The following is a 27,284-nucleotide window of genomic DNA, read 5'->3' on the forward strand; positions in this document are numbered from 1 at the left end:
TTTAATATCTACAAGTTTTCCAGGTCTAATGTGTGATTTTTTGTTTTGCTAACCCTTGATATGGTGGTTAAATTTCTTACGGATTTTGAGCTCATATATGGCTGACGTTCATCTGCAGGAATTCTGCTTGAATTTGCATTCCTCCAGAGAAAAGTATGACTTGCTTCCATCAGCTGTCCTCAAATCTACCAACCTGGGTCAAATGTAGCTTTCTAGTTTAGACTCTACTAACCACTTATGTTGTATAAGCTCAAAACCTAAACCCTGAAGTACAGTCATGCATCCTCATTATGAGAATTGTCATTTCATCAACCTTGAACTTAGTTGAACAAAACATAACTTGTTTACCTAGAACTTAGCTAGAACAAAACAGATAACTCATTTTCTCCTTTAGTGGCGTATTTGTTTTATAGTAGACTACTCTTCTGGCTCAGATGGTAAAGCGTCTGCCTTCAATGCAGGAGACCCAGGTTCGATGCCCGGGTTGGGAAGAGTTCCTGGAGAAGGAAATGGCAACCCACTCCAGTACTCTTCGCCTGGAGAATCCCACGGACGGAGGAGCCTGGTGGTCACAAAGAGTCAGACATGACTGAGTGACTTCACTTTTCACTCTTCCAATTAAGCTGAGGAAATTAAATATTATTGTATGTGGGGTTTGAGAGTTTGGAAGAATTCTAATCTACATTTCCATTGAGGATGTAGCCCTTCTGGGAAAAAAAAAAGAAAGAAAACTAGCGGGCAAGCTTTAAAAAATGAAAAGATAGTTCACTTTACAAAAACGATTAAGAGCGCCTATAATACAAAATAAATGAATTAACAAAAACTTGGTATAGTCACAATTTTTAAGAATTCATTCATGGTAAAAGCAAAATAAACATTTATCAGAAAATGGTTTTTAAATTTTCATTATATCATTGAAATCAAGTTAAGACAATTATTAAATCATTTTAAAATATAAATGCAAAAAAAAAAAAAAGGAAAAAACTTACCAGATTTTTATCCACAACAATATACATATCAATGTATCGGGAGGATAATTTGGTATGGCTAAGTCTCTGAAAAACATATAACATGACTCCTGAGAAATTTGCAAAAATGTACATTCTATTGAAATTATGTTCAGAGATAAACTGAGAGACATGTTGCTACTGATTATATATTAAGGTGATTTTCAAATACAAATTTTAGGTACTATTCACAAAATTCCAGTCCAAAATATGCCTATGGTTAATAAGAATTTTCAGTGAGATTCAGCGCTCTACATAATACCCAGGCATAATTTGATTTTTACAATAGCTGATATTAGAAATATTAAGTTTATAACATAAAATTTTCCTTTGTTTGTGCGCTCATTCAGTGGTGTCTAAATCTTTGTGACCTCATGGACTGTAGCCTGTCAGGCTCCTCTGTCCATGGGATTATCCAGACAGGAATACTGGAGTGGGCTGCCATTGCCTTCTCCAGGGGATCTTCCCAACCCATGGATCAAACCCATGTCTCCTTCGTCTCCTGCAGTGGCAGGCAGATTCTTTACCACTGGGCCACCAGGGAAGCCTTCCTTTCCTTAGCCTTGTGATCATTTTTCATAGAAATCTTTCATGTGGGCAGATTGCTATCAATTATTAGAAACTACTTTTGACAAACCATGTAGTTCAGAAAAATATTACCAAAGTTTACAATCACTGACAGCTCACTGGATCCAGGAATGTTATTTATGGCAGCTTACAGGTCTTTGCGGAGGAAGAATTCATCAGTTTGCTTTACACATACCTTATGCAAGCCACTATTATTATTCATTTCTGAATTCTCACATAACAAAGACTCATTCAGAAATTCAGATCACATATTCACTCAAATTACCAGAATAAATCAGGAAAAGGAAAAATTTACATTAATTATCCAAATGTCCACATATGAAAATTAGCTTTTTGGTTTATTTATTCTTATATTCACATATCTGTTTCCAAAATCAATTACTAAGTTTTTGCTAAACTTTCATCTAACAAGAAGCATAACAAAAAATTTCATTCTGTATCCATCTGAAAATCATGAAATGTCATCAGGAAAAAGTAAAATAAACTTAAAATTTATAAGTCACCAAATTTTGCTCTGCAAGTATTTTTCATTTTATAATATTACACAGAATATATTATAATAAGGAGTCCACACTTACTTCTGAACTTTTTCTGACTTTATACTGTGAGCTCTCATAGCTGTAAGTGTCATTTTTCAGTAACAGAGGGATAGGATTTATATCACTTTTTTCTTCATAAATCACATGCATAAATCCTGATACAGACTCAACTGGTTCAATTGCATATGAGATGTTTTTAAACTGCAGTGTTCCCCTGAATGGTAAAATAATCAAAACAAATCTGAAATTATTCTACTGGAACTGTAATTCTAATAAGAAATGTTGGCCAAAAAACAATTCTTTTTACATTTAAAGTCACCTTGGTTTTTCTATTTATCTCTTTATTCTTTTAAGTATTATTCTAGAACTGGATAGTAATAACACAGTATATGTCTGGCTTTTTATCACAAATATTCTAATAGAAATATTTTTATTATCTTAAAAAGAAACCAGTGTTAATGGCTTACATCTGTCAACTTTAAAAAATGCGCAACGAGAAAGCTGCAAGGTTTTATTTGGGAGCAAAATGAGGACTGCAGCCCAGGTGATAGTACCTCAGATAGCTCCAACTGTTCCAAAGAGGTAGCGGGGAAGGAGAGTTTATACGTGATTTTTGTGAATGTGGTGTACATGCAATCAAGCATGTATTGTTTGTAGAAAGTTTCTGCTAGTCTCATGAAGCTTCTGCTAGCCACAGGAAATAGTCATCACCATGAAGGATTTTATTGCTTTTCTAGCTATGAGGAAATACAAGCATTGGGCTCATAAAATCAGCTCCTGAGACTATCTAACTACCTAAAGACCTGTTCTGCCAGTCTTCACAGAGCACAGAGTGCCTCATTTCTGCTCTCAACCCTGAACTTCACTCCTTTAGGGGGTACAAATTCAGCAGGAGCATACGATTTAATCCTTGTTGAGGCAGATGGCAAGGGCCAATATGTAGGCACATCTACACACACCTATGACACATCTATGTGTTTAAACAGGTTAAGATCTCTACCTAGGGTGTTGATGTTCTAACCAAGATTTTAGCCATAGGCACTCTTTTCCTTGGTTTAGATTCCTTTCTTCTCTTTGAAATCCCTATATCTCCCCTGACACTTCATGTTCTAGATCATTTGTGTGGCTGAGTTAAAGGTGCTACTGCCTGAGAATGACTGAGCAGAGCCAAAGTATCAGTCAGACTCAGGCATTCCGCACTGTCAGTCATTCTAGGAAATTAAGACGACTGTAAAAACATAAAGAACTTGAGAAAACTAGTATGCAGAGACCCAATCAACACTACTGATACTCAAGACTGCTCAAAGCCTCAAGGAGCATAGCCTGTTAGAATCAACATGTAGACTCCCATCTGGAATGGATACTACCAGGGTGACTAACTTTATTGTATCAGTAATTCTGGTTCACTCCATAGGAAATTGAAATAATAAAGGTGACTTTAGAACTAGAGGATAAATATTACAGTTTAGCAAGATCTAATACTGGCAAAAGGAGTATCTCTAAATGGGCTACAACCTGAGTCCCGAACAAATGTTGAGTGATACAAGAGAATTTGGAAAGCCTGCAACATATCCATGATAACTGCAATCCATCTGAGAAAAAAGAAAACACAGAAAAAAAAAAAAAAAGGTTAACTTCTTTTTTAAATGGACATTCCAGATACCTCATTTGTATTTTTTACTTTCACTACCTTAGTACTTTAATATGAATGGCCACGACCCAATGAGTTGTGCCAGGCAGAAATAAAAATTAGTTCAGGTTATTTAATTTCACTAAATGTGTGAAATAACATTCCAGTTATTTCATAATATTTATATTTTAAGGAAAATTCAGAATAAGAAATCTGTAACAAAGAAACCTAAGTCTTACCTGAGCTGACAAAGGCTGATGATGTTGGATGTCATTTTTGTCATAAAAGTAAACAACAGAAGCTGAAGATAAAAACGACCTAGGCAGAAATCACAAAACATGGTCAAATTGTAAACAGAAAACATAGAAAACTTATTCTTCATAATACAAATTTTCTTTTTTTAAAGTAGTGCCAATTATCTTGGCGTATCTTATTGCCCAGATTCTGGTCATTTAAATAAGTTTGGGGCAGAGGGAGGTATTTTAACTACAGTGACATAATACAAAAATGCACGATAATGAACAACTCAAACTGCTAGAAATATCAAACAGTGAGATAAGACAGGTCTCAACTTTCAGCATAGAACTTTCAAATCCTTGTCATTATTGCTCATTAATTCTAGATTTCAAACTTGAATCTCAAAATTAAAATGTAGGGTTAAGCCAAAATTTTGAAAGATTTTCTTAGCATCACTACAAAATTCACATTCACTAACCTTAACTAACCTTAACTGTGGTGTTGGAGAAGACTCTTGAGAGTCCCCTGGACTGCAAGGAGATCAAACCAGTCAATTCTAAAGGAAATCAGTCCTGAACATTCATTGGAAGGACTGATGCTGAAGCTGAAGCTCCAATACTTTGGTCACCTGATGCGAAGAACTGACTCATTGGAAAAGACCCTGATGCTGGGAAAGACTGAAGGCAGGAGGAGAAGGGGACGACAGGGGAGGAGATGGTTGAATGGCATCACCGACTCAATGGACAATGAGTTTGAGCAAGCTCCAGGAGTTGGTGATGGACAGGGAAGGCTGGCGTGCTGCAGTCCATGGGATAAGAGAGTCGGACACGACTGAAAAACTGAACTGAACTGAACCTTAACTGAGTAAAGTTCTTCTCAATAACTCTGGTCAGAATTTTCTTTCATTCTCCTCAGTAATTATACAAAAACTTGACGTCGTTCCTGCCAATCGTCTCAGTAACTTCCATGTCACCTCACTGTCAGATCCCCTGTACCCTACCTTACTCCTTATCTTTGAGAATGATTGCTCCTTTTGTTCAAAGCAAACCCTCACACCTGTACTATGCATCTTATTCTGTGCCATGTATTGAAGATACATCATTTTACTAGTACTGTAATTTCAAGCTCTTCCTCTCTACTGTTTTTATCTTAATACTACTGAAAAGTTTACTGTCAAGTCATTATCATCCTGAATAACTGTCCCTCAGCTTCTGTGTCTTCCTCTCGCTATTCCCTACATATTTTCAATTCTCAATAGATTTTTATCAAAAGAGTAGTCTACACACAGTTTCTTCACTTAGTCAATTGTTACTCACCCTTAACTGCTCTAGAAAAGATCCATAACCACCAGAATGTCAAATCCAAGAGACAATTTTAAAACAACCATTGCACTGGACTTCTGGTATCATTTTTAAAACTGTGGCCACTTTGTCTATTCACTTAATTTAAATCACACATCACTCATGCTTCTCTTCCTACCTCCCTGACCCTTCTAGCTTGATCTTCTTTTGGCAGAACCAAAAAGAGAAATACAGGTCTTTCCCAAGATTCCATTTTTAGCCACCTGTAAAGCACTCTGTAAGTTCTCATTTTTTTTTAATTACTGCTAAATCTATATTGCCAATCTCTACTTAGAGATTCAAATTCCTATATTTGTATACCTAATGGAAAAAAAGCCACTTGAATATCTTACAAGCAATGCAAACCAAACTCACTCCTCAGATAAATATCTCCTTCATTAATACCCCTCATTTTATTATACTATAACCCACCAATTTTAAGCAACAACTAAATTATACAAAATTCCTCACTGTTTCCCAATCATCCTAACAAATCTGTCCTCAAGATCTACTGAATTTTTCTTTCCAGTGCAATGATCACTGTTCAAGCTACTATCATCATGCACTTAAACTATTAGATAATCATATAATTAGACATTCCACTTCCATTTTTACCCCCTCAAAAACAGCCTATGAGACTCAATGGACCTATATAGGTATGTGTTTAAAAATATTTATGGCTTCTAATATCCTTACCATGGCATTACAGATCTTCTACAGTCTGGCTCCTGCCCTCTTTTCAAAAATCTTTTACTTTTATCCTCAAAAAATATGTCATTCAGTCACTCTCACACTGACTTTCTGCACACCACAAAATCTAATCTGTATCAACCTGCAGATGATTTCCTCAAAACAGAATACCCCCCAACACTACCCCACTTCTTTTAGAACTAAGTATCTTTCCTCAAGTCATCTCTTTGCGAAAAGCCTTCCCTGATTTCCAAAGAATATTATCTATACATTTATCACAATATTGCATTATAAAACAACTCTTCATTTATCTATTGATGTGTCTGAATACATCTTTATTACAAATTATTTAACTAAGACTACTGTTTCATTGCCTTTTGTGTGCTTAGGACTTTACCCAAAAACTGATATATAATAGGTATCAAATGTATACACATATCTAATAAACAGTTGAATTAAAATGATTCTATGCATAATTATTTTTTAAAATCAATACACCAAAAAATTAAAATTTTAAAAGATAAAATAATTACTTACTGCTTTGTAAGATGGACAAAATATGGATTTCCTCCTATTGTAATGACATAAGCCACCTGTACGTGAGCATCCAAAAAAAATCAATAACACAAACATTATGCTAAATAAAGTTTTCTCTAAGTTATCCTTTTAAGATTGACAAAATTAATAATAATACATAACTATTGTATGTGCTTCTCTTGCCGTGTGGATATTCAAATCTTCAGAATTCTGAATTGAGAACTACATGGTAGCATTCCCACATGTCTGCTATTCACCATTAATGACATATCTGAGGAATAAGCTTGCTGATAATCATCTGTTGTCTAAGACACACACCACCAACTCACCATGCCCAAGGTAAATGCCAAGATGCCCACCTCACTTGAGAGAAACCATTTCTTGCTCACTCCCAGCCCTCCTAGAAAGTAAATTTTCCTGCTCATTGGAACAGACACTTCCAAAAGGCAGAAGTACAAGAAATGTATCACACCTGTGGCAAGATAACACAACAAGCACCATTGCACTTTGCTTATCGAATGCAAGCAATGAAATTCCTCTGGAAGAGAATGTAGGAGAGAACAGAGGAAGATCACAGACATGCCTAGAGAACCCTCTAGAAGATAGTAGAAAATATAAGATTCATTAAGTTATTCGGTTAATTTTAAAAAATTATTTTAGCAGAGAAATAGCCATTTAAAAGTTTTTAGTTCTTCAACTTTCTATTATAACAAAACAAGATTCTCTGCAATAGACAAATGCTCTGTGAAGAATCATTTGAATGGCACTCTGGAAAGAAGTCTGAATGGAGTCTAGAGGGGATCCAAAAACTGTGCCCTCTAAAAATGCCTTGTTATTAAATAAATATGATGAAAAGAAAGGGGAAAAACAACAACAAAATTAGGATGCAATTAACAAGAAATGTACAAAACTGACAGGAAGAAAAAATTCCAAAAAGACATCATCCAGAGCTTCTACCAACTTTTATACACAAATCCAACTGTTTGGGTTCAGTTGTTTTCTCCCTCCATCCAAATTTGCATGTGAATTCCTAACTTTAGAATGTGACCTTATTCAGAGACAAGGCCTCTACAGAAGTAATCAAGTTAAGGAGAGGCCATTAGTGTGGCCCTAATCAGGCAATGACAACCCACTCCAGTACTCTTGCCTGGAGGATCCCATGGACGGAGGAGCCTGGTAGGCTGCAGTCCATGGGGTCACAGAGTCAGACACGACTGAGTGACTTCACTTTCGCTTTTCACTTTCATGCAATGGATAAGGAAATGGCAACCCACTCCAGTGTTCTTGCCTGGAGAATCCCAGGGACGGCGGAGCCTGGTGGGCTGCCGTCTATGGGGTCGCACAGAGTCGGACACAACCGTAGCAACTTAGCAGCAGTAGTAGCAATCCAATGTAAGTGGTATCCATCTTAAAAAAAGGAAATTTGGACACACCTACACAGTGGGAGAATCTCTGGTCTCTATAAGCTCATGGCAGAGGCTGGGAACAGATCTGTCCCTCATAGTACTCAAAAAGAACCAATGCTGCCAACATCTTGATGTTGGACTTTTAGCCTCCAAAACTATGAGACAATAAGTTTCTGTCACTTAAGACACATTGTTTGTGTTTCATTGTTATAGGGGCCTTTGCAAACAAATACACCAACTTTCCCTTAAAAAAAAAAAAAAGATAACAAATGCTAAAGAACAGGATCAAATTTAAAAAAATAAATTAAAAATAGAGAATAACAACAAGCCCACAAGTAATGCCTATTAAATAACTGATTAAAATGAGAAAATGGAGAATTTCGATAGAAGTGTAGAATCTGTAATAAAGAAACAAATTAAAATTGTACAGCAGAAAAAAACAGTATCTGTTATTAAAAATTCAGTGAAAGGGTATAAAAGCAGATTAGACTTAGCAGGGGTTAAGATTGGTGACAGGAATACAGGTCAGGAGAAAATATCCATGTTGAAACACAGAGAGAAAAATGCAAAGGAGAAAACAAGAGAAATGCGACCAGTTAAAAATATCTAACACTCATGTACTTCCCTTGTGGCTCAGACTGTAAAGCGTCTGTCTACAATGCGGGAGATCTAGGTTGAATTCCTGGGTCAGGAAGATCCCCTGGAGAAGAAAGTGGCAACCCACTCCAGTACTCTTGCCTGGAAAATCCCATGGATGGAGGAGCCTGGTAGGGTAGGCTACAGTCCATAGGGTCGCAAAGACTCAGACACAACTGAGCGACTTCAATTCACTTTACTTCACTTCAACACTCATGCAATTATAATCCAAAAAATAAGGAGAAAAGTAAGGCTAAAAAATAACATTTGGAAAGCTCATGGTTGACACTTTCAAAGCTTATGAAAGATAACAACTCACAGTGTCAAATTATTATATAATTCCAAAGCAGGATGAACACAAAGAAAGCAAACCTAGGCATGTCATACTCAAACATTTAAAACAAAGGAAAAAGAGAAAACACTCAAAATCAATAAGAGAAAAATGAAACATTACATTCAAAACAATTCTTAATAAATTGTGTGAATGACAGAAGGCAATGGAATGACCTCTTCAAAGTGTTGAAAAAAAAGTATGAATACCAGTACTGACCTATATTAAAATTTGTAACAAAGCTACATTAATTAAGGCAGTAGAACATAGGACAATAGGAATAACAGTCCAACAGCACAGGTGATAAAGGGATCGAGGCAACAAGTTGATATAATAATTGTAAATATATATGCACCCAACATGCTGCAGCTGCTAAGTTGCTTCAGTCGTGTCCGACTCTGTGCAATCCCATAGACATAGGAGTACGTAAATACATAAAGCAAATATTAACAAACAAAAAAGGAGAAATTGAGAGTAACACAACAACAATAGGGTTTTTAACCCTTCACTTACATTAATACACAGATAATAGAGACAGAAAATTAAAATTAATAAGGAAACACTGGACTTAAATGACACACTATCAAATGAACTTGAGAGATTCTTACAGAAAATTCCATCCAAAAGAATACACTCTTCAGGGGCACTAGAAGTATTTCCAGAATAGACCACATACTATGCCAAAAACAAGTCTCAGTAAATTTGAGAAAACTGAAATCAAATCACTCATTTTTTCAGACCACAGAGGTCTGAGACTAGAAATCAGAACAAGAAAAAAAAAAAAAACTGCAAAAAAACACTAGCATGTGGAGTTTGAACAATATGTTACTAAACAACTGATGTATTATAGCAGAAATCAAATAGCAAGTCAAAAAATACCTGGAGACAAATGAAAATGGAAACAAACTGATCAAAAATATGTGGGATATGGCAAAAGCAGTTCTAAGAGGGACATTTTTAGTAACACATCTTATCTCAGGAAACAAGAAAAATCTCAAATAAATAATCTAACCATACACCAAAGGAACTATATAAAAAGAAGAATAAACAACACCCAAAGTTAGTAGAAGGCAAGATATCAAAAAGATCAGAATAGAAATAAATAACATAGAGATTTTTAAATAAATCAATGAAACTAAGAGCTAGTTCTTTGAAAAGATAAAAATCACAAAACTTTTAGCAAGACTCATCAAGAAAAACAAAAGCCGAAATAAAAGCAAAAATAAAAAAGAAGTTCTAACAAACACCCCAGAGCTACAAAAAATCATGAGAGTACTGAGAACAATTATACACCAGTAAAATGGACAATTCATAAGAAATGGATAAATTACTAGAAATGTACAATCTCTCAAGGCTAAATCAATAAGAAATAAAAAATATGAATAGACTGTAATGAACTGAATCAGTAATTTAAATAAACTCCAAACAAACAAAAGTCCAGGACCAGATGGCTTTATAGGTGAAGCCTACAAAACATTACGAGAAGAGTTAACACCTGTCCTTCTCAAAGCTCTCCCAAACATTAAAGAGAAAGGAACAAACACTCTCTATCTTATTCAGGGAGGTATCAGCCTGATACCAAAAGCAGACAAAGACAACACAAAAAAGAAAACTATAGAACAATATCATTGATGAACATAGATGTGAAAATCCTCAACAAAATATTAGCAAAACAAATTAACCAATATATTTAAAAAATCCGTATACCAAGTGGGATTTATTCCAAAGGTGCAAAGATATTTCAATATTTGTAAGTCAAATATCGTGATATATCATAATAACAATTTCAAGAGTTAAAATATTGTGAAATGCAGAAAAAGCTTTTAACAAAACCCAACATCACTATGACACCTCAACATAATAAAGTCCATGTCTGACAAGCCCATAGCTAATATACTCAATCATGAAAAACTGAAAGCTTTTCCTCTAAGATCAGGAACAAAATAAGGACCCTCACTTTCATCACTTTTATTTGGCATGGTACTGGAAGTCCTAGTGAAATTAATCAGACAAAAAATAAGTAAAAGGAAATAAAAATGGCAAAAGTACAGCTGTCACTGTAGCATGTAACATGATATTATATATAGAACATCCTAAAGAGGCTACCAAAAAACTATTGGAAGTAATAAATGAATTCAGCAAAGTTGCAAGAAAAAAAGACTAATATACAGAAATCTGTTGCATTTCTATACACTGACAAACTATCAGAAATAAAAATTAAGAAAACAATCCAATTTACAACTGCAACAAAAAGAATAAAATACCGAGGAATAAATCTAACCAAGCTGGTAAAAAACCTGTACTCAGAAAACTATAAGACACTGATGAGAGAAACTAAAGACGATATAAACATATGGAAAGATGATATAAAAAGATGGAAAGAAACTGTGTACATAGATTATAGGAATTAATATTGTTAAAATGACCATATTACCCCAAGCAATCTATAGATTTAATGCAATCCCTTATCAAAATGCCAATGCCATTTTTCACAGAACTAAAATAAATAATTCTAAAATGTTTATGGAACCACAAAAGACCTGAATAACCAAAACAATCTTTCTTGAGAAAGAAAAACAAGGCAGGTGATATCACACTCCCTGATTTCAAACTATACTACACAACTACAAAACGGTATGCTTTAAAACGGTATGTTTTCAAACGGTATGATTTCAAAAGGGTATGTTACTAGTACAAATACAGACACAGAGATCAAAAAAACAGAACAGTGAGCCTAGTAATAAGCCCACGCGCACATGGTCAAGTAAGGTATGACAAAGAAGGCAGGAATATACAATAGGGAAAAGACAGCCTCTTCAGTAAATTGTGGTGGGAAAACTGGACAACCACATGGAAAAGAATCAAACTGGACCTCTTTCTCACACCATATACAAAAATAAATTGAAAAATCAATTAAAGACTTAAATGTAAGACCTAAAGCTATAAAAGTCCCAGAAGAAAACAGAGGCAGTATGCTCACTGACAGTGGTCTTAGCAATATTTTTTTAAACATCTCCTCAGGAGACCAGGGGGGAACAAAATGAACAAACAGGACTATATCAAACTAAAAAGCTTTTCACAGTGCAGGACACTACTACTAACAAAATGAAAAAGCCTATTGAACAGGAGAAAATATTCACAAAAAAACATATATGATAAAGGACCAATATTCAAAGTAGACAAAGAACTTATACAACTCAACATCGGAAAAGCAAACAACACATTTAATAAATGGGCAGAATGTATGAATAGATATTTTTTCAAAGAAGACACACAGATGGCCAACAGGCACATGAAAAAATCTTCAACATTACTAATCATCAGGAAATGCTAACTAAAACCATGAGATATCACCTCATACTTATGATCAAAAAGACAAGAGATAACAGTGTTAGAGGATGTGGATAAAAGAGAACCCTCATACAATGCTGATTAGAATGTAAACTGGTGCAGCCACTTTGTAAAATGCTATAGAGGGGTCTCAAAAATTCTTAAAGACAGAACTACCATCAGTTCAGTCCAGTTCAGTCGCTCAGTCGTGTCCGACTCTTTGCGACCCCATGAATCTACCATAGGGTCTAGAAATTTCACTTCTGAGTTTTTTCCTGAAGAAAACAAAAACTCTAATTCAAAAAGATACATGTACCCCATGTTCACTGCAATTACAATAGCCAAGATATGGAAGCAATTTAAGTGCCCATCAGTAGATGAATAGATGAAGATATGGTTTTATACACAAAATAGTATTACGCAAAAAGTGAAAACTTGCCATTTACAACACGGATGGACCTACAACACAGTACTAAGCTAAGTGAAATAAGTCAGACAGAGAAAAACAAGTACCATCTGACTTCTCTTATATGTGGAATATGAAAAACAAAACAAATGAACCAACATAAGCTGAGAGACCCACAGGTACAGAGAACAAACAGGTAGCTGCCACAGGGAAGAGGGTTAGGGGGGTGAATGAAATAGGTGAGGGAAATAAACAGATACAAACTTTCAGTTACAAAATAAGTGAGTTACAAGTATGAAATGTACAGTCTGGGGAATATTGTCAATAATATTGTAATGACTTTGTACAGTGATAGATAGTAACTAGGTTTATCAAGGTGATCGTTTTGTAATGTACAGAAATACTGAATTATTATGCTTTGCACCCAGAAATAACATAATGTTACAGATAATTATTCTTCAATTTTTAAAATTAACTATAAAATTAAATCTTTATAGACAGAAACTGAGGGGGAAAAGGGGGGAAAAATTATCATTTGGCCAAAATCTCAAGTTGTGTGACTACCATTAGAGATAATTTCTATCCCCAGGTACAATCAGAAAATCAGCCAGTTAACAACAACCACACCCAAATAACTAGCTTCTGAAAGTTTGCAAATCAATGACAACCCCAAGTTTCTAAAAGTCAGCCAATTAGTGACAGCCACAGCTTCTAGACTGGAGTCATTAAGTGCTTCAATCCACTGATGGGGATTCTGAAAGTGAGAAGACCAACAAGTAGTCTACCTCAACTAACTGCACCAACACAACTGAAAGCCTGTCTATACCTAAACACTCTCCTTTCTGAAAGCCCATGGGCCCCTGAACACTAGACTTCCCAAAACCTTATATAAGATTAGCTGGCTTTCTTCAGAAAGACTGGGTTTACAACTGGCCCTTACAAGCAAATTGTAAGGTCATCATTTGTCTTGAGTAACATATCAAGTTCAATTTATAGTTTGTTCACAAGTTCACAGTCTTTTCAATAGTTCAGCTCTTTTATGATTAGTTATGAGTTTAGACATCTGACAGTTTCACTGACACAGCTGCAAGATTTTCAATTCAATATTTTCAATTCTTTAAATGTTTTTAAACTATTATCTACATTTTTATTTCCATATAGTTAAATCCTAAAATGCCAAAGCACAAGTGTAAATCTTGTAATGAATATTTTGAACAGTAGAAATTTCTCAACTGAAGAAAAGTTCCTTTTTGAAGTTTTTTGTGTGGTTTGCAATTGTTCACTAAACATCAAACTTGGTGGAAAGTCAAATATAAGCCTGCATATATTAACGGCTAAGCAAAAGAAATAAATGATTTTCTCATACAATACCAAAGAAGGTGATATAACAAATTTGGGGGATTAAGAAAAATTCAGAGGAAGAAGATATAAGAAATTGTAGCAGGCACCATAATAGTTTTTCACACTGTGTATCAGCAGTCTTTCTGCCCAAATGACTAAATGCACAACTATCATAAGTATTTATTTCAAAATTGTAAGCAAATTTTCAAGTGCCAGGTTAAAATCCACTGCAACAATTAAAGAATGAAACAGCTCCCTTTGCAATTACAGAAACATGAAAGATGGACATGTGTCACCTTGTTGGAGCACAGCCATAGGTGCAAGTAATCACTGTGCAGAAAAGAAAATGTTCCCTTTGTTTCTGCATAGTATTTTTCTAGTGAAACAAAAAAGAGCCTTGCTCACAAGGTTTCACAAGTAAAATCCCTTCCAGATGAGACTTAGACAACAGGAAACTTTGCAGAGATTCTCTTATTGAGTTGAATTAATAAATAAAATACATGGCTTTGAGTGGAAATAATAGTGATGACATGTTTAAGACCACTTAACAATCAAAGTGGAATATAACTATGGTCCAGGCATCCCAAATGGACTCGGGTGACCACCAGTGGGTGGGGTTTCAAACAAATTATTGCATCACTGAGAATTTGAATTTTCTGAACTGTATCAAACTCAAGGGCACCACCACTCATTTTCAAAACCGTACCTGCTAGCAGCTGCTGGATGCAACCCTGTAGTTTTACAGGCCCCCTCTCTTTTTCCCAGCTATGTAATCATTTCAAACTCCAACCCCAGTTCTTGCTTAATGGACACCCTTACTTCTTGCCAGCTCCAATCCTAATTCTTAACAGTTTATGTAACCTAGTAGCTTTCTCCCACCATCCTGTAGTCTGGTGGAACATATTTCAAGTACTTCTTGGATCTGTGTCTCCCAGGCTACAGTCCTAACAAACCCCAAATAAATGCGCTTTTTTTTTTTTTTTTTTTTTGCCTCAACACCTCTCATCAAAATGTTCCTCCTTGTGAACCTGGTCTGAGCACTCAGCTCTGCCTCCAAGAACTGAATTACTGCCCAACATCAGCAGCTATGGTCTTGATATTAAAAGCAATTTCACACAATTTAAGAAATAAAAATATTATTTCCCAATTACATTATTTTCTGGATCTGTGATTGCCTCAGATGTTGAAATCTTTTCAGGAATTGTGGTCTGCAGAAACTTTTTATGAAGATCTAAAAGAAAAACAAGCAAAGTTATTCTGATACTTGTAATCTTACATTTTCATTTCTAAATCCAATTCTTCATGTGTTTTTCTACATTACCAACTTTTTTGTGTGCAATATATGCATCTGCTTTCCCTTTCTGCTGTTTTTTGGTCCTTCTTACCCATACATTTTTTAACCCTTTATAATCTTAAGGTTTCATTCTCTCTCTTTTCCTATCAGCAGGCAGGCAGTTTGACTAAGTAACAGCAACAAACTACACTGAGGTAAGAGACATGAAACTCCAGTACTTTGGCCACCTCATGCAAAGAGTTGACTCATTGGAAAAGACCCTGATGCTGGGAGGGATTGGGGGCAGGAGGAGAAGGGGACGACAGAGGATGAGATGGTTGGATGGCATCACCGACTCGATGGACACGGGTTTGAGTAAACTCCGGGATTGGTGACGGACAGGGAGGCCTGGCGTGCTGCGATTCATGGGGTCACAAACAGTCGGACACGACTGAGCGACTGAACTGAACTGAACTGAACTGAAGAGATATGGAAACAAAAAAAAAGTGGACTGCATCAAGAAACTGGGACCGTTTGCAGGGGGGTGGGGGGAAGATACAGAATATTGAATACAAAGGTGATCCGCAATTTTCCACGGAAAGGGTGGAAGACTGCAGTTACCAATGAGGAACTCACTGATAAACGGCTTCTTCATGGCGGTGCAATTATTTCTAGAAGAGCAGAATTCTGAATGTCAAAAAGACCACATCTTTCATTTCTGCCCATTTTACAGACAAGGAAACCACCCAGAGAAATGAAAAGATTTTCCGCGCCAATGCTGCCTCTGCCTCCTTGGGTGCAGACCTCGAGGCCAAGGGTCAGAAGGGGTGGAAGGGACGTCTGGGGCCGGACCCTGGACCGACAAGGGCAGCCCTCCAACCGGAGAAGGCGAGGTTCTGGACTTACTGGGGCCTCCGTGCAGTCCCCTGAGGACGGTGAGAAGGCCTAGGAGAAGGAACATGGCTCCGCTGACCTGGAGCCACACTGGCCCAACAGTGACGGTTGAGGCGCTGCGGCGAATGGGGGCCCAGCGCGGGTGGGAGACGCCCGCAGCGCGCGAGGAAAAGTCTGGGAGCGGCTCCTGGCTGCCTCGGGGGGGCCAGCGGGCACACCTAGCGTGCTGGGCAGCTGCGGCTGAGCAGAGAGCATCCGGTTTCTTATGAAGGAAGGAAAAGCTGCGCGAGCTACAGTGCTCAGATGAGGCTGGTGGTGTCTGGTTTTGTTTGTATCTTCGACTTGGATTGACGGTTTTTGAAGTAGTTTCCAATTACAGTGAGGAGAAGGTGCAAAAGTAATGTATCATAATGCCATTTGCTAAAAATGGCTTTTCCTTACCTCACCTGCTGCTGCTGCTGCTGCTGCTGCCAAGTCGCTCCAGTCGTGTCCGACTCTGTGCGACGCCATAGACGGCAGCTCACCCGGCTCTGCCGTCCCTGGGACTCTCCAGGCAGAACACTAGAGTGGATTGCCGTTTCCTTCTCCAATGCCTGAAAGTGAAAAGTGAAAGTGAAGTCGCTCAGTCATGTCCGACTCTTCGTGACCCCATGGACTGCAGCCTACCAGGCTCCTCCGTCCGCGGGATTTTCCAGGCAAGAGTACTGGAGTAGGTTGCCATAGCCTTCTCCGTTACATTACCTGGTGACTAGTAAATATCAAATAACCTCAGATATGCAGATGACACCACCTTTATAGAAGAAAGTGAAGAAGAACTAAAGAGCCTCTTGATGAAAGTGGAAAGCCTCTTGATAAGAGTGAAAAAATTGACTTAAAGCTCAACATTCAGAAAACTAAGATAATGGCATCGGGTCCCATCACCTCATGGCAAATAGATGGGGAAATAGTGGAAAGAGTGGCTGACTTTATTTTTTGGGCTCCAAAATCACTGCAGATGGTGACTGCAGCCATGAAATTAAAAGACGCTTACTCCTTGGAAGGAAAGGTATGACCAACCTAGACAGCATATTAAAAAGCAGACACATTACGTTGTCAACAAAGGTACATCTAGTCAAGGCTATGGTTTTTCCAGTGGTCATGTATGGATGTGAGAGTTGGACTATAAAGAAAGCTGAGCACCAAAGAATTGATGCTTTTGAACTGTAGTGTTGGAGAAGACTCTTGAGAGTCCCTTGGACTGCAAGGAGATCCAACCAGTCCATCCTAAAAGAGATCAATCCTGGGTGTTCATTGGAAGGACTGATGTTGAAGCTGAAACTCCAATACTTTGACCATCTGATGCGAAGAGCTGACTCACTGGAAAAGACCCTGATGTTGGAAAAGACTGAAGGCAGGCAGAGAAGGGGACGACAGAGGATGAGATGGCTGGATGGCATCACCGACTCGATGGACATGAGTTTGGGTAAACTCCGGGAATTGGAGATGGATAGGGAGGGCTGGTGTGCTGCAGTTCATGTGGTCGCAAAGAGTCAGACACGCCTGAGGGACTGAACTGAGCATTTAAAAAGCATTCTGACATTTATTCAGTTCAGTTCAGTCACTCAGTCGTGTTCAATACTTACCCATCATCAGGCAAATGTGTGTATTTGCAAACACTAGTGCAAACACTGGGACTCGGGTAAACCTTGTGGTTGGATAGCCATTGTGGGTATGTGTGTGCTCAGTCTGTCCGTCTCAGTCCTACAGGACTCTTCACGACCCCATGGGCTGTAGCCGGCCAGGCTCCTCTGTCCATGGAAATTTTCCAGGCAAGAATACTGCAGTGGGTTGCCCTCTACTAGACAGTTATTGAAGGCAGAAGTCTCCTCCCCTCCACCCATACAATCTTTGTTCAAACAGAGACTTTTCAAAAAATCTTCTTTAATTTCTTTAATATCACAAGTTATTATTGCCACACTGTGCAATCCTGTAGCCCCTAGTTTTTACTTTGCTAGCTCCTTTTACAATACATTCTGCCTCTATTAGGAGCAAGAAGAGTTTGATCTCTTGAGGTCTATAGGCATCCTTTCTTTCACAGATCCTCGCCCACATCATACTAAATACACTAAAATATAGGCATACTTGATATTGACTATACATTTCCTTTAACAAATGTCAGAATCATGTTTATAAATTCACTTTGAAATTGCTTGGTTGTCCTGAAAAACAAAGAGAAGTTATTAGCAGAACACTAACAAATAATTCTTAAAAATAACCAAGTGGCAAGAAATAAAATCACAAGTGTTAGTATAAATAGCAGCATGGACACTTATTGCTCCAATTGACAAACTCTCCCAGGAAAGAACAAGAAAGATTTATATATATATATATATATGTCAAAACTAAAATTAAGAGATAAGGAGTAGAGAAGTGTTAATAATAGTATTTTCCAGAAGGAGAAAAATTAAAATAACTAGAAGAAAATACTTAAAGGGATAATGGGAAAACTCTTTCTCTTAATTTGAAAAATAAGAGAATGGCTTTAGAAAGGACCTGAGTATTAAAAAGTTAAGAGAAAAGTGAAAGAAAACGAGAGGACATTTGCAAAGTTTAATGCCAACCAGGAATTACTATCTAGGATATCCAACATATCTGAGCACCCCTCCTAAACACACACACACACACACACACACACACAGACAAAGGTATGGGAGGAGACAGAAGGGGACAAAAAAATCCAGTAGCAATATAGGAAAACATTATGAATACTTTTTTTCATAAAGCATGATAAGTAAATGCCTAAAAGGATATAAAGAGATCTTTAGTCTAAATAGTAATCACAATTGAGCAAATTAAAACAACAATGATATATCACTTTTCATCCAATAAATTAGCAAAAATTAGTGGGTGAATAGCACCAAGTGAAGGTAAGAATGAGGAGAAACATCAGACTTGGTTTGTAGGCATGTAAGCAGTAGTAACCATTCCAGAGAACAATCTGGTAGTTTTCCAAGAAATATTTTTTTAAATATATTCTGTGATTCACCAAGTCCAGTCCTGGGGATGACTTCTGGTAAAGGTTACACTAATGTGTAGTCTGATTCCTCACACAGAAAATAATTATAAATGCCTGGCAAAATACCTTTAAAAACCCAAAGGACCTGGAAAATGACCAAAGGCAGACACAAACTTGAAAAGAATTTACTCTTAGAAGACTACATCTAGTAAGAACTAAGAGTTTGTGTAGCTTTCTTGCCTGGTCATGTTCCACAACTACAATAGCTCAGGCAGGGAAAAACTGCATGCAGCCTCAACGGGAGCAGATCACACAGCATACGAGAAAATATTAATCTAAAGCAGAAGATGCTCGTTATGGTTTCCATCTTCTTAAATTTAAGACTTGTTTTCTAAACTGTCTGGGGAATGTTCTATGTATAATCAAGAATGTGCATTCTTCTGCTTTGGGTGAAAAGTTCTGTATATGCCTGTTGGGTCCACATTGTCTGTAGTGCTGTTCAAGTGTGCTGTTTATTGATTTTTCTGTGTGTTTTACCTATTATTTAAAATGGGGTACTGAAATCCCCTACTATTATTGCATTGCTGTCAATTTCTTCTTTCAGATTTGTCAATACTTGTTTTACACACTAAGGTGCTCTGATTTTGAGTGTATGTATATTTACAACTGTTATATCTTTCTGTTGAATTTACCCTTTAATCATTCTGTCATGATCTTTTTTTTGTCTCTAGAGGCAGTTTTCGATGTGAAGTCTGCTTCATCTGATTTAAATGTAACCACTCTTTTCTTTTTGTTATCATTTGTGGGAAATATCTTTTTCTTCCTCTCACTTTCAGCCTATGGATACATTCAATCTAAAGTGAGCTTCCTGTAGATAGCATACAGTGGGAGTTTGCTTTCATTTTTAATCATTCAGCCACTCTGTATCTTTTCATTGAGAAGTTTAACCCACTTTCATTTAAAGTAATTATTGATAGAGAAGGATTGATTATTGTTATTTTATTAACAGTTTTGTATTTGTCTTGTAGTTCTTTTGTCACTCTCTTCTCTCGTTATAGCAAACCAAAAAGCTCTTCACAGCAAAGGATACAGTTAACAAATGAAAAAGCAACCTATGGAATGGGAAAATACTTGCAAATCATATATTTGAGAAGGGGTTAATGACCAAAGTATATTTGGATTCATGTAACTCAATAGCAAAAAAAAGATCACAAATAGTCCACTTACAAAATGGGCAAAATGACCTGAATAGACATTTTTCTGAAGAAGACATATAATTACCAACAGATAGATGAAAAAGTGTTGAACATCACTAATTATCAGGGGAATACAAATAAAAACCACAACAAGATAAAGTCTTCCAACTTTTAGAATGGATATTACCAAAAAGATAAACAGGACAAGTATTGTCAAGTGTGTGTGTGGAGAAATTGGAATTGTGGTATGCTGTGGAAGAAAGAATATAAACTGGTACAGCCATTAGGGAAAGCAGTATGGCAGTTCCTCAAAAATTAAAAATAGAATACCATATGATCCAGCAGTCTTACCTCTGGGCATATATCAGGAGTAAATGAAGTCAGTATCTCAAAGAAATATATGCATACCCGTGTTCTTTGCAGCATAATTCACAATAGCCAAGATATGGAAATGACCTGTGTCCATAACAGACAAATGGATAAAGAAAACATGATATATTTATTCAGCTGTGAAAAAAAAGGAAATCTCACTCTACGCATTCCTGCCCTTTCTCAATCCTGCCATTTGTGACAACATGGATAAACACAGAGGACATTTGCTAAGTTAAATAAGACACAGAAAGATAAATACTGTATAATCTCATTTATATATGAGATTTCAAAAAGAATGTTAATAAGCTTTACTTGACATTTACATATTTGACAACTACAAAACGTACATTTTTAGTGCACATGGAACATTCACCAAAATAGACCATAGAGTGGATCATAGCAAAACAATAGTTTCAGAGTATGAGAATTATGCAAGTATGTTCTCTGACCATGACTAAATTAAGAAAAGATGAAACTGAAAATATCCAAATATTTAGAAATAAAACAACATACTTCCAAGAAATCCATAATTCTGAGATCAAACTAACACATCAGAACTTATGAGATATAGCTAAAGAGATTCATAGAGCAAATATGTATCTCTAAATGAATTAGAAAAGATTTAAAGTTTGTGCTTCCTTGTTCATTTTCTGTTTAGTCGATCTATCCATAGTTGTGAGTGGGGGTATTAAAGTCTCCTACTATTATTGTGTTACTAAAAAATATGGAACGCTTCACGAATTTGCGTGTCATCCTTGCGCAGGGGCCATGCTAATCTTCTCTGTGTCGTTCCAATTTTAGTATATGTGCTGCCGAAGCGAACACTAGAAAAGATTTAAAAACAATGAGCTAAACTTTCACCTCAAGAATCTAGGAAATGAGCAAATTTTAAGACATAAATCAATGAAGCAGAAAACAAAGATGCATATAGTATAACCATAGTTAGGAATGAAAAAAGGGACATAACTGTAAAGGATATTATGAACAACTTTATGTCGAAAGATTGACCATTAAATGAAATGGATAAGCTGCTTTAAAATTACCACTTCTGAAAAAAAAAAATCACAATAAATGGAAAGTCTAAATAGTTCTCTGTTAAAGATATTGAATCCATAATTTAAAATCTTCCCACAAAGAAAACTCCAGTTTCATTGATGAATTTTGCCAAATATTTATTGAAAAACTGAACAATTTAATACATAGTTTCAGAAAAAGGAAAATGAGAGATATATTTCCTAACTCAATTTATCAATCTTCATATCAAACTCTGATAAGGTATTAATCTTTGCTCCTGAGACCAAAGCCCAAGCTGCCTGGGTCCTTCTGTCTTCCAGGACCCTGCGGGTCACCCAACCGAGGGGCAAGAGAAAGGTGGCAAGCAGAATGTGAGGCCTGAGCAAGCACAGCTTCCCTTAGCCCTGGTTCTGCAGTTGTGGGCAGGGAGAGGAGGCAAATAGATGTATTAACTGAGATCTGCATGCAGCCAGCCAAGTCCAGAGAGAAGGGCCAGGAGGAGGAACACAGGCCACACACAGATCCTTCCCTGAGTGACAGCAGTTGATGCAGATCCCCAGCCGCTAGGGGCCTAGGCTATAAACCCAAGTGGGTGGTGGGGAGAGCTGTGGAGAAGAACTCGGGGAGTTGATGAGAGCTCAGATTGACTGTCTTCAGTCAAGGGCCCTGACGCGGCAAAACTGTGCCTCAGGGTGGGAGAGGAAATAAAAACAGACGCTCCTGCAAATTGGTCCATCTTGGTTTATTGTTTTCCATCAGCTGTGACCAGGGGAGAAAAGGTTGAATTTTCATTTCTCAGTGAGACCCCCAGTGATATCCATTGCCTTCTGAAGGAATTATTAGTTACTGTGGAAGAGAACAAAGACACATGTGCTTAGGTAAACAAGTAAATTACCTTCCACTGCAAAACATGCAGTTGGCATACTGCCAAGTGAAAAATTCATATGGCAAAAAAAAAGAATTCTAGGAAGAAATTTTATAATTTTGCTTATGAAATTACTTAACTGTGAGTAGCTTATTAACTAGCAATTGTGATTTCTGGAGAACCATCGTATTTAATGAGAAGCACTTGCAAATGAGAAAATCTAACATTTTTTCCACATGCAACGAAATGTTCTTGAATATAACAAGTTAAACCTTTGCATTGTTTTTAGAAGTGTAAATACATATCAATTTTACTTTTTCCATATCTTGGAGCCAATCATTTTTTATTTTTTCATATTGTAAACAGTGTTTTGGTTTTGGCACTTGGAAACTCACAGGCCTTAGCATTTTGCCTATAGTACCAAATGGATAAAGTGAGTGGCTTAATCATTAATTCATAAGCTAATTTACATATCATGTATCTTATTAGAGTCAACTCTAATTTCATTTTATCCATAAGAGCAAGTTCCCAACAAACTTATAAGAACTTTATTAAACTGAAGAAAAAAGACTAAAAGTCTTTTAAAAATGATTTAAATACTGAGTAATCAAGGTTAGTAAAGATTAATGCATTATTTTTGGTGAAGTACTTTACCAATTCACCAATAAATATTTAGGAATTAGTTGTGGATTATAAGTTTCATTTTAATTTAAAGCATATTTATTTTAAGAGACAGTTCCTAATATATTTGCCTACTATTAAGTGTTTCACTGCTTTTCTGTGATTTGGATCTAAATAAATTTAAGCTTGAAACAATACACTATGAAAAAAATAGATTTTTATGACAGTTTCTTCTTGTTTCCCTTCAAAATTGTAGTAAAAAAGGAAATATCTGCTACATTTTTTATACTCATTATTATCAAAAGTCAAAACCAAATTCTTGAACCTCTTTTCCACTTTTATATCCACAGATTTCTTATTTCTGATCCCCCAACCAAAAGAATGAGAGTAAAAAAACAAGTTGAAAATAAATTAGCTGAGTCTAATCAACAGAGAAAATAAAATAGGTAGTAAGATGAGGAAAAGAATTCAGTGCTAAGAGTGGCATAAGTTTACCCTTCCTATCCTTTACTACATCTGCTATTTTATATCTTCAAAACTTAAAGATTTTTCTTACTACTCTAACCATGAAACTCCCCTATTTAACATAGTAGAAAGTGAAGTGTTAGTCATTCATTCATGTCTGACTCTGTGACCCCGTGGACTGTAGCCTTCCAAGCTCCTCTGTCCATGGGATTCTCCAGGCAAGAATACTGGAGTGGGTTAATACAGTTAGTTCTCCCTCAAACCAATAAAGGGATTTGTATATCTGGATTTGTCAGACTACTGTATATATAACCCATCTGATTTCTGGCTTAAAAAAAGTTTTTTGTCCTGGTAGTATTTACCTGAGGAGTTGGTTCTATCAACATCTCCCATTGGTTTTCAAACTTTTTAAAATAGTGAAAAAAGGAAAACTTAATGGGTGCTATAACAATGAGGCAGAGAAAATATGTCTGCTAGTTTGTTAAATTTAACAGAAAGAATAATCCAAGAATGTTTTTTGGTTTATGCTAAACACAAGGACTGGATGAAGCACAACCTGGAATCAAGATTGCCAGGAGAAATATCAATAACCTCAGATATGCAGATGACACCACCCTTATGGCAGAAAGAGAAGAAGAACTAAAGAGCCTCTTGATGAAAGTGAAAGAGGCAAGTGAAAAAGTTGGCTTAAAACTCAACATTCAGAAAACTAAGATCATGGTATCTGGTCCTATCAATTCATCTCTAATAGATGGGCAAACAATGCACACAATGACACTTTATTTTTTTGGGCTCCAGAATCACTGCAGATGGTGACTGCAGCCAAGAAATTAAAAGATGCTTGCTCCTTGGAAGAAAAGTCATGACCAACCTAGACAGGATATTAAAAAGCAGAGACATTACTTTGCCAACAAAGGTCCATCTAGTCAAAGCTATGGTTTTTCCAGTAGTCATGTTTGGATGTGAGAGTTGGACTATAGAGAAAGCTGAGCACTGAAGAATTTATGCTTTTGAACTATGGTGTTGGAAAAGACTCTTGAGAGTCCCTTGGACTGCAAGGAGATCCAACCAGTCAATCCTAAAGGAAATCAGTCCTGAATATTCATTGGAAGGACTGAGGCTGAAGCTGATACTCCAATACTTTGGCCACCTGATGTGAAGAACTGACTCTTCTGAAAAGACCTTAATGCTGGGAAAGAGTGAAGGTGGGAGAAGAAGGGGACGACAGAGGATGAGATGGCTGGATGGCATCACTGACTCAATGGACATGAGTTTGAGTGAGCTCCTGGAGTTAGGGATGGACAGGGAGACCTGGCGTGCTGCAGTCTGTGGGATCACAAAGAGTCAGACACGACTTCAGACTATACTACAAAGCCACAGTCATCAAGACAGTATGGTACTGGCACAAAGACAGAAATATAGATCAATGGAACAGAATAGAAAGCCCAGAGATAAATCCACGAACCTATGGTCACCTTATCTTCGACAAAGGAGGCAAGGATGTACAATGGAAAAAAGACAACCTCTTTAACAAGTGGTGCTGGGAAAACTGGTCAACCACTTGTAAAAGAATGAAACTAGAACATTTTCTAACACCATACACAAAAATAAACTCAAAATGGATTAAAGATCTAAATGTAAGACCAGAAACTATAAAACTCCTAGAGGAGAACATAGGCAAAACACTCTCCAACATAAATCACAGCAGGATCCTCTAAGACCCACCTCCCAGAATATTGGAAATAAAAGCAAAAATAAACAAATGGGACCTAATGAAACTTAAAAGCTTTTGCACAACAAAGGAAACTATAAGCAAGGTGAAAAGACAGCCCTCAGATTGGGAGAAAATAATAGCAAATGAAGCAACAGACAAAGGATTAATCTCAAAAATATACAAGCAACTCCTGCAGCTCAATTCCAGAAAAATAAATGACCCAATCAAAAAATGGGCCAAAGAACTAAACAGATATTTCTCCAAGGAAGACATACAGATGGCTAAAAAACACATGAAAAGATGCTCAACATCACTCATTATCAGAGAAATGCAAATCAAAACCACAATGAGGTACCATTACACACCAGTCAGGATGGCTACTATCCAAAAGTCTACAAGCAGTAAATGCTGGAGAGGGTGTGGAGAAAAGGGAACCCTCTTACACTGTTGGTGGGAATGCAAACTAGTACAGCCACTATGGAAAACAGTGTGGAGATTTCTTAAAAAACTGGAAATAGAACTGCCATATGACCCAGCAATCCCACTTCTGGGCATACACACCGAGGAAACCAGATCTGAAAGAGACATGTGCACCCCAGTGTTCATCGCAGCACTGTTTATAATAGCCAGGACATGGAAGCAACCTAGATGCCCATCAGCAGACGAATGGATAAGGAAGCTGTGGTACATATACACAATGGAATATTACTCAGCCATTAAAAAGAATTCATTTGAATCAGTTCTAATGAGATGGATGAAACTGGAGCCCATTATACAGAATGAAGTAAGCCAGAAGGATAAAGACCATTACAGTATACTAACACATATATATGGAATTTAGAAAGATGGTAACGATAACCCTATATGCAAAACAGAAAAAGAGACACAGATGTATAGAACAGACTTTTGGACTCTGTGGGAGAAGGCGAGGGTGGGATGTTTCAAGAGAACAGCATCGAAACATGTATATTATCTATGGTGAAACAGATCACCAGCCCAGGTTGGGTGCATGAGACAAGTGCTCGGACCTGGTGCACTGGGAAGACCCAGAGGGATTGGGCGGAGAGGGAGGTGGGAGGGGGGATCGGGATGGGGAATACATGTAAAACCATGGCTGATTCTTGTCAATGTATGACAAAAACCACTACAATATTGTAAAGTAATTAGCCTCCAACTAATAAAAAAAAAAAGAGCCAGACACGACTGAGCAACTGAACTGAAATTATACTAATGGGTTAACACTCCAGACTACACACTTCAAGTGTGATATATATTGTCCTAGAATGGTGATTATTCCTCAGTCTTGAATAACACTTCCAGAAGAAGATGACTATGCAAATGACATATTCCATAATGAGAGATAATGTGAGGGGACAGTTGGAGTAGTTATAACATCAATCATGTGTGTATGTGAAGTTCAAGATGTATGTGATATTCATCCACTATGCAAGCATTTAGTGAGCATTTACTCTGCTAGGTGCTAACCACAAGTTGGTTAGCAAAGTATACATGGTCATTACATTCAAGCAATTTCAGAGCTTATTGGCAAAGTAATGCACTAGGGGAGCAGCAGTTGGGAAGTATTAGTGTTTGAGCACTATATTACAAATCCCTTGGTAATGGTGAGAGTAGAGGCAATAAAGAAAATCTGCCTTTCTCTTCACACTTAGTTTGGAGGAAGCAATGTCTATAAAAGAGTAACTATGTTAGGAGACATTTTTTTTAAAAAAAGAACAAAATAAAGGAAATAGAAACGTCAACAGCTTCCTGAATGGAGGGAGTGACTTCATCAGGGAGGATAGAAACTATCTAATAGAGTGGTGCAGCCTGAAAACAACCTGTGGGTATAAAGTAGAT

At 36.9% G+C, this 27,284-nt stretch overlaps 2 protein-coding genes, 1 long non-coding RNA gene and 1 other non-coding gene across 12 annotated transcripts in view; 1 reads left to right on the forward strand and 3 right to left on the reverse strand.

The window, feature by feature from the left end:
* The window catches only part of LOC110126549 (disintegrin and metalloproteinase domain-containing protein 5-like), a 122,124-nt gene extending 105,597 nt beyond the window's left edge, over window positions 1–16,527 (reverse strand). For 3 of the 5 annotated variants that reach the window (XM_020876257.2, XM_020876256.2, XM_020876258.2), the window contains exons 1-7: window positions 16,198–16,331; window positions 15,170–15,249; window positions 6,569–6,624; window positions 4,004–4,082; window positions 3,650–3,726; window positions 2,174–2,348; window positions 990–1,055 (exon numbers count right to left, since the gene is read on the reverse strand). In XM_020876257.2, the coding sequence (XP_020731916.2) occupies window positions 990–1,055; window positions 2,174–2,348; window positions 3,650–3,726; window positions 4,004–4,082; window positions 6,569–6,624; window positions 15,170–15,249; window positions 16,198–16,252 (588 nt within the window). In that variant the 5' untranslated portion in view covers window positions 16,253–16,331. Of the gene's footprint in view, window positions 1–989; window positions 1,056–2,173; window positions 2,349–3,649; window positions 3,727–4,003; window positions 4,083–6,568; window positions 6,625–15,169; window positions 15,250–16,197 lie in introns of all 5 variants that reach the window. The other 2 variants (XM_020876255.2, XM_070459857.1) reach the window with 2 other exon arrangements.
* Window positions 1–27,284, forward strand: part of LOC139032573 (uncharacterized) — a 178,355-nt gene that overhangs the window by 108,337 nt on the left and 42,734 nt on the right. The window lies entirely within an intron of this gene.
* On the reverse strand, window positions 21,467–21,573 carry LOC139032663 (U6 spliceosomal RNA). The gene has a single exon (XR_011485242.1). It is a non-coding gene; the product is annotated as a U6 spliceosomal RNA (small nuclear RNA).
* Window positions 22,486–27,284, reverse strand: part of ADAM32 (ADAM metallopeptidase domain 32) — a 154,440-nt gene continuing 149,641 nt past the window's right edge. For all 5 annotated transcript variants that reach the window (XM_070459859.1, XM_070459858.1, XM_070459862.1 and 2 more), the window contains one exon: window positions 22,486–22,608. In XM_070459859.1, the coding sequence (XP_070315960.1) occupies window positions 22,602–22,608 (7 nt within the window). In that variant the 3' untranslated portion in view covers window positions 22,486–22,601. The remainder of the gene's footprint in view (window positions 22,609–27,284) is intronic.

Source organism: Odocoileus virginianus, chromosome 32 (assembly GCF_023699985.2).
Source record: "Odocoileus virginianus isolate 20LAN1187 ecotype Illinois chromosome 32, Ovbor_1.2, whole genome shotgun sequence".
Lineage (NCBI taxonomy): Eukaryota > Metazoa > Chordata > Mammalia > Artiodactyla > Cervidae > Odocoileus > Odocoileus virginianus.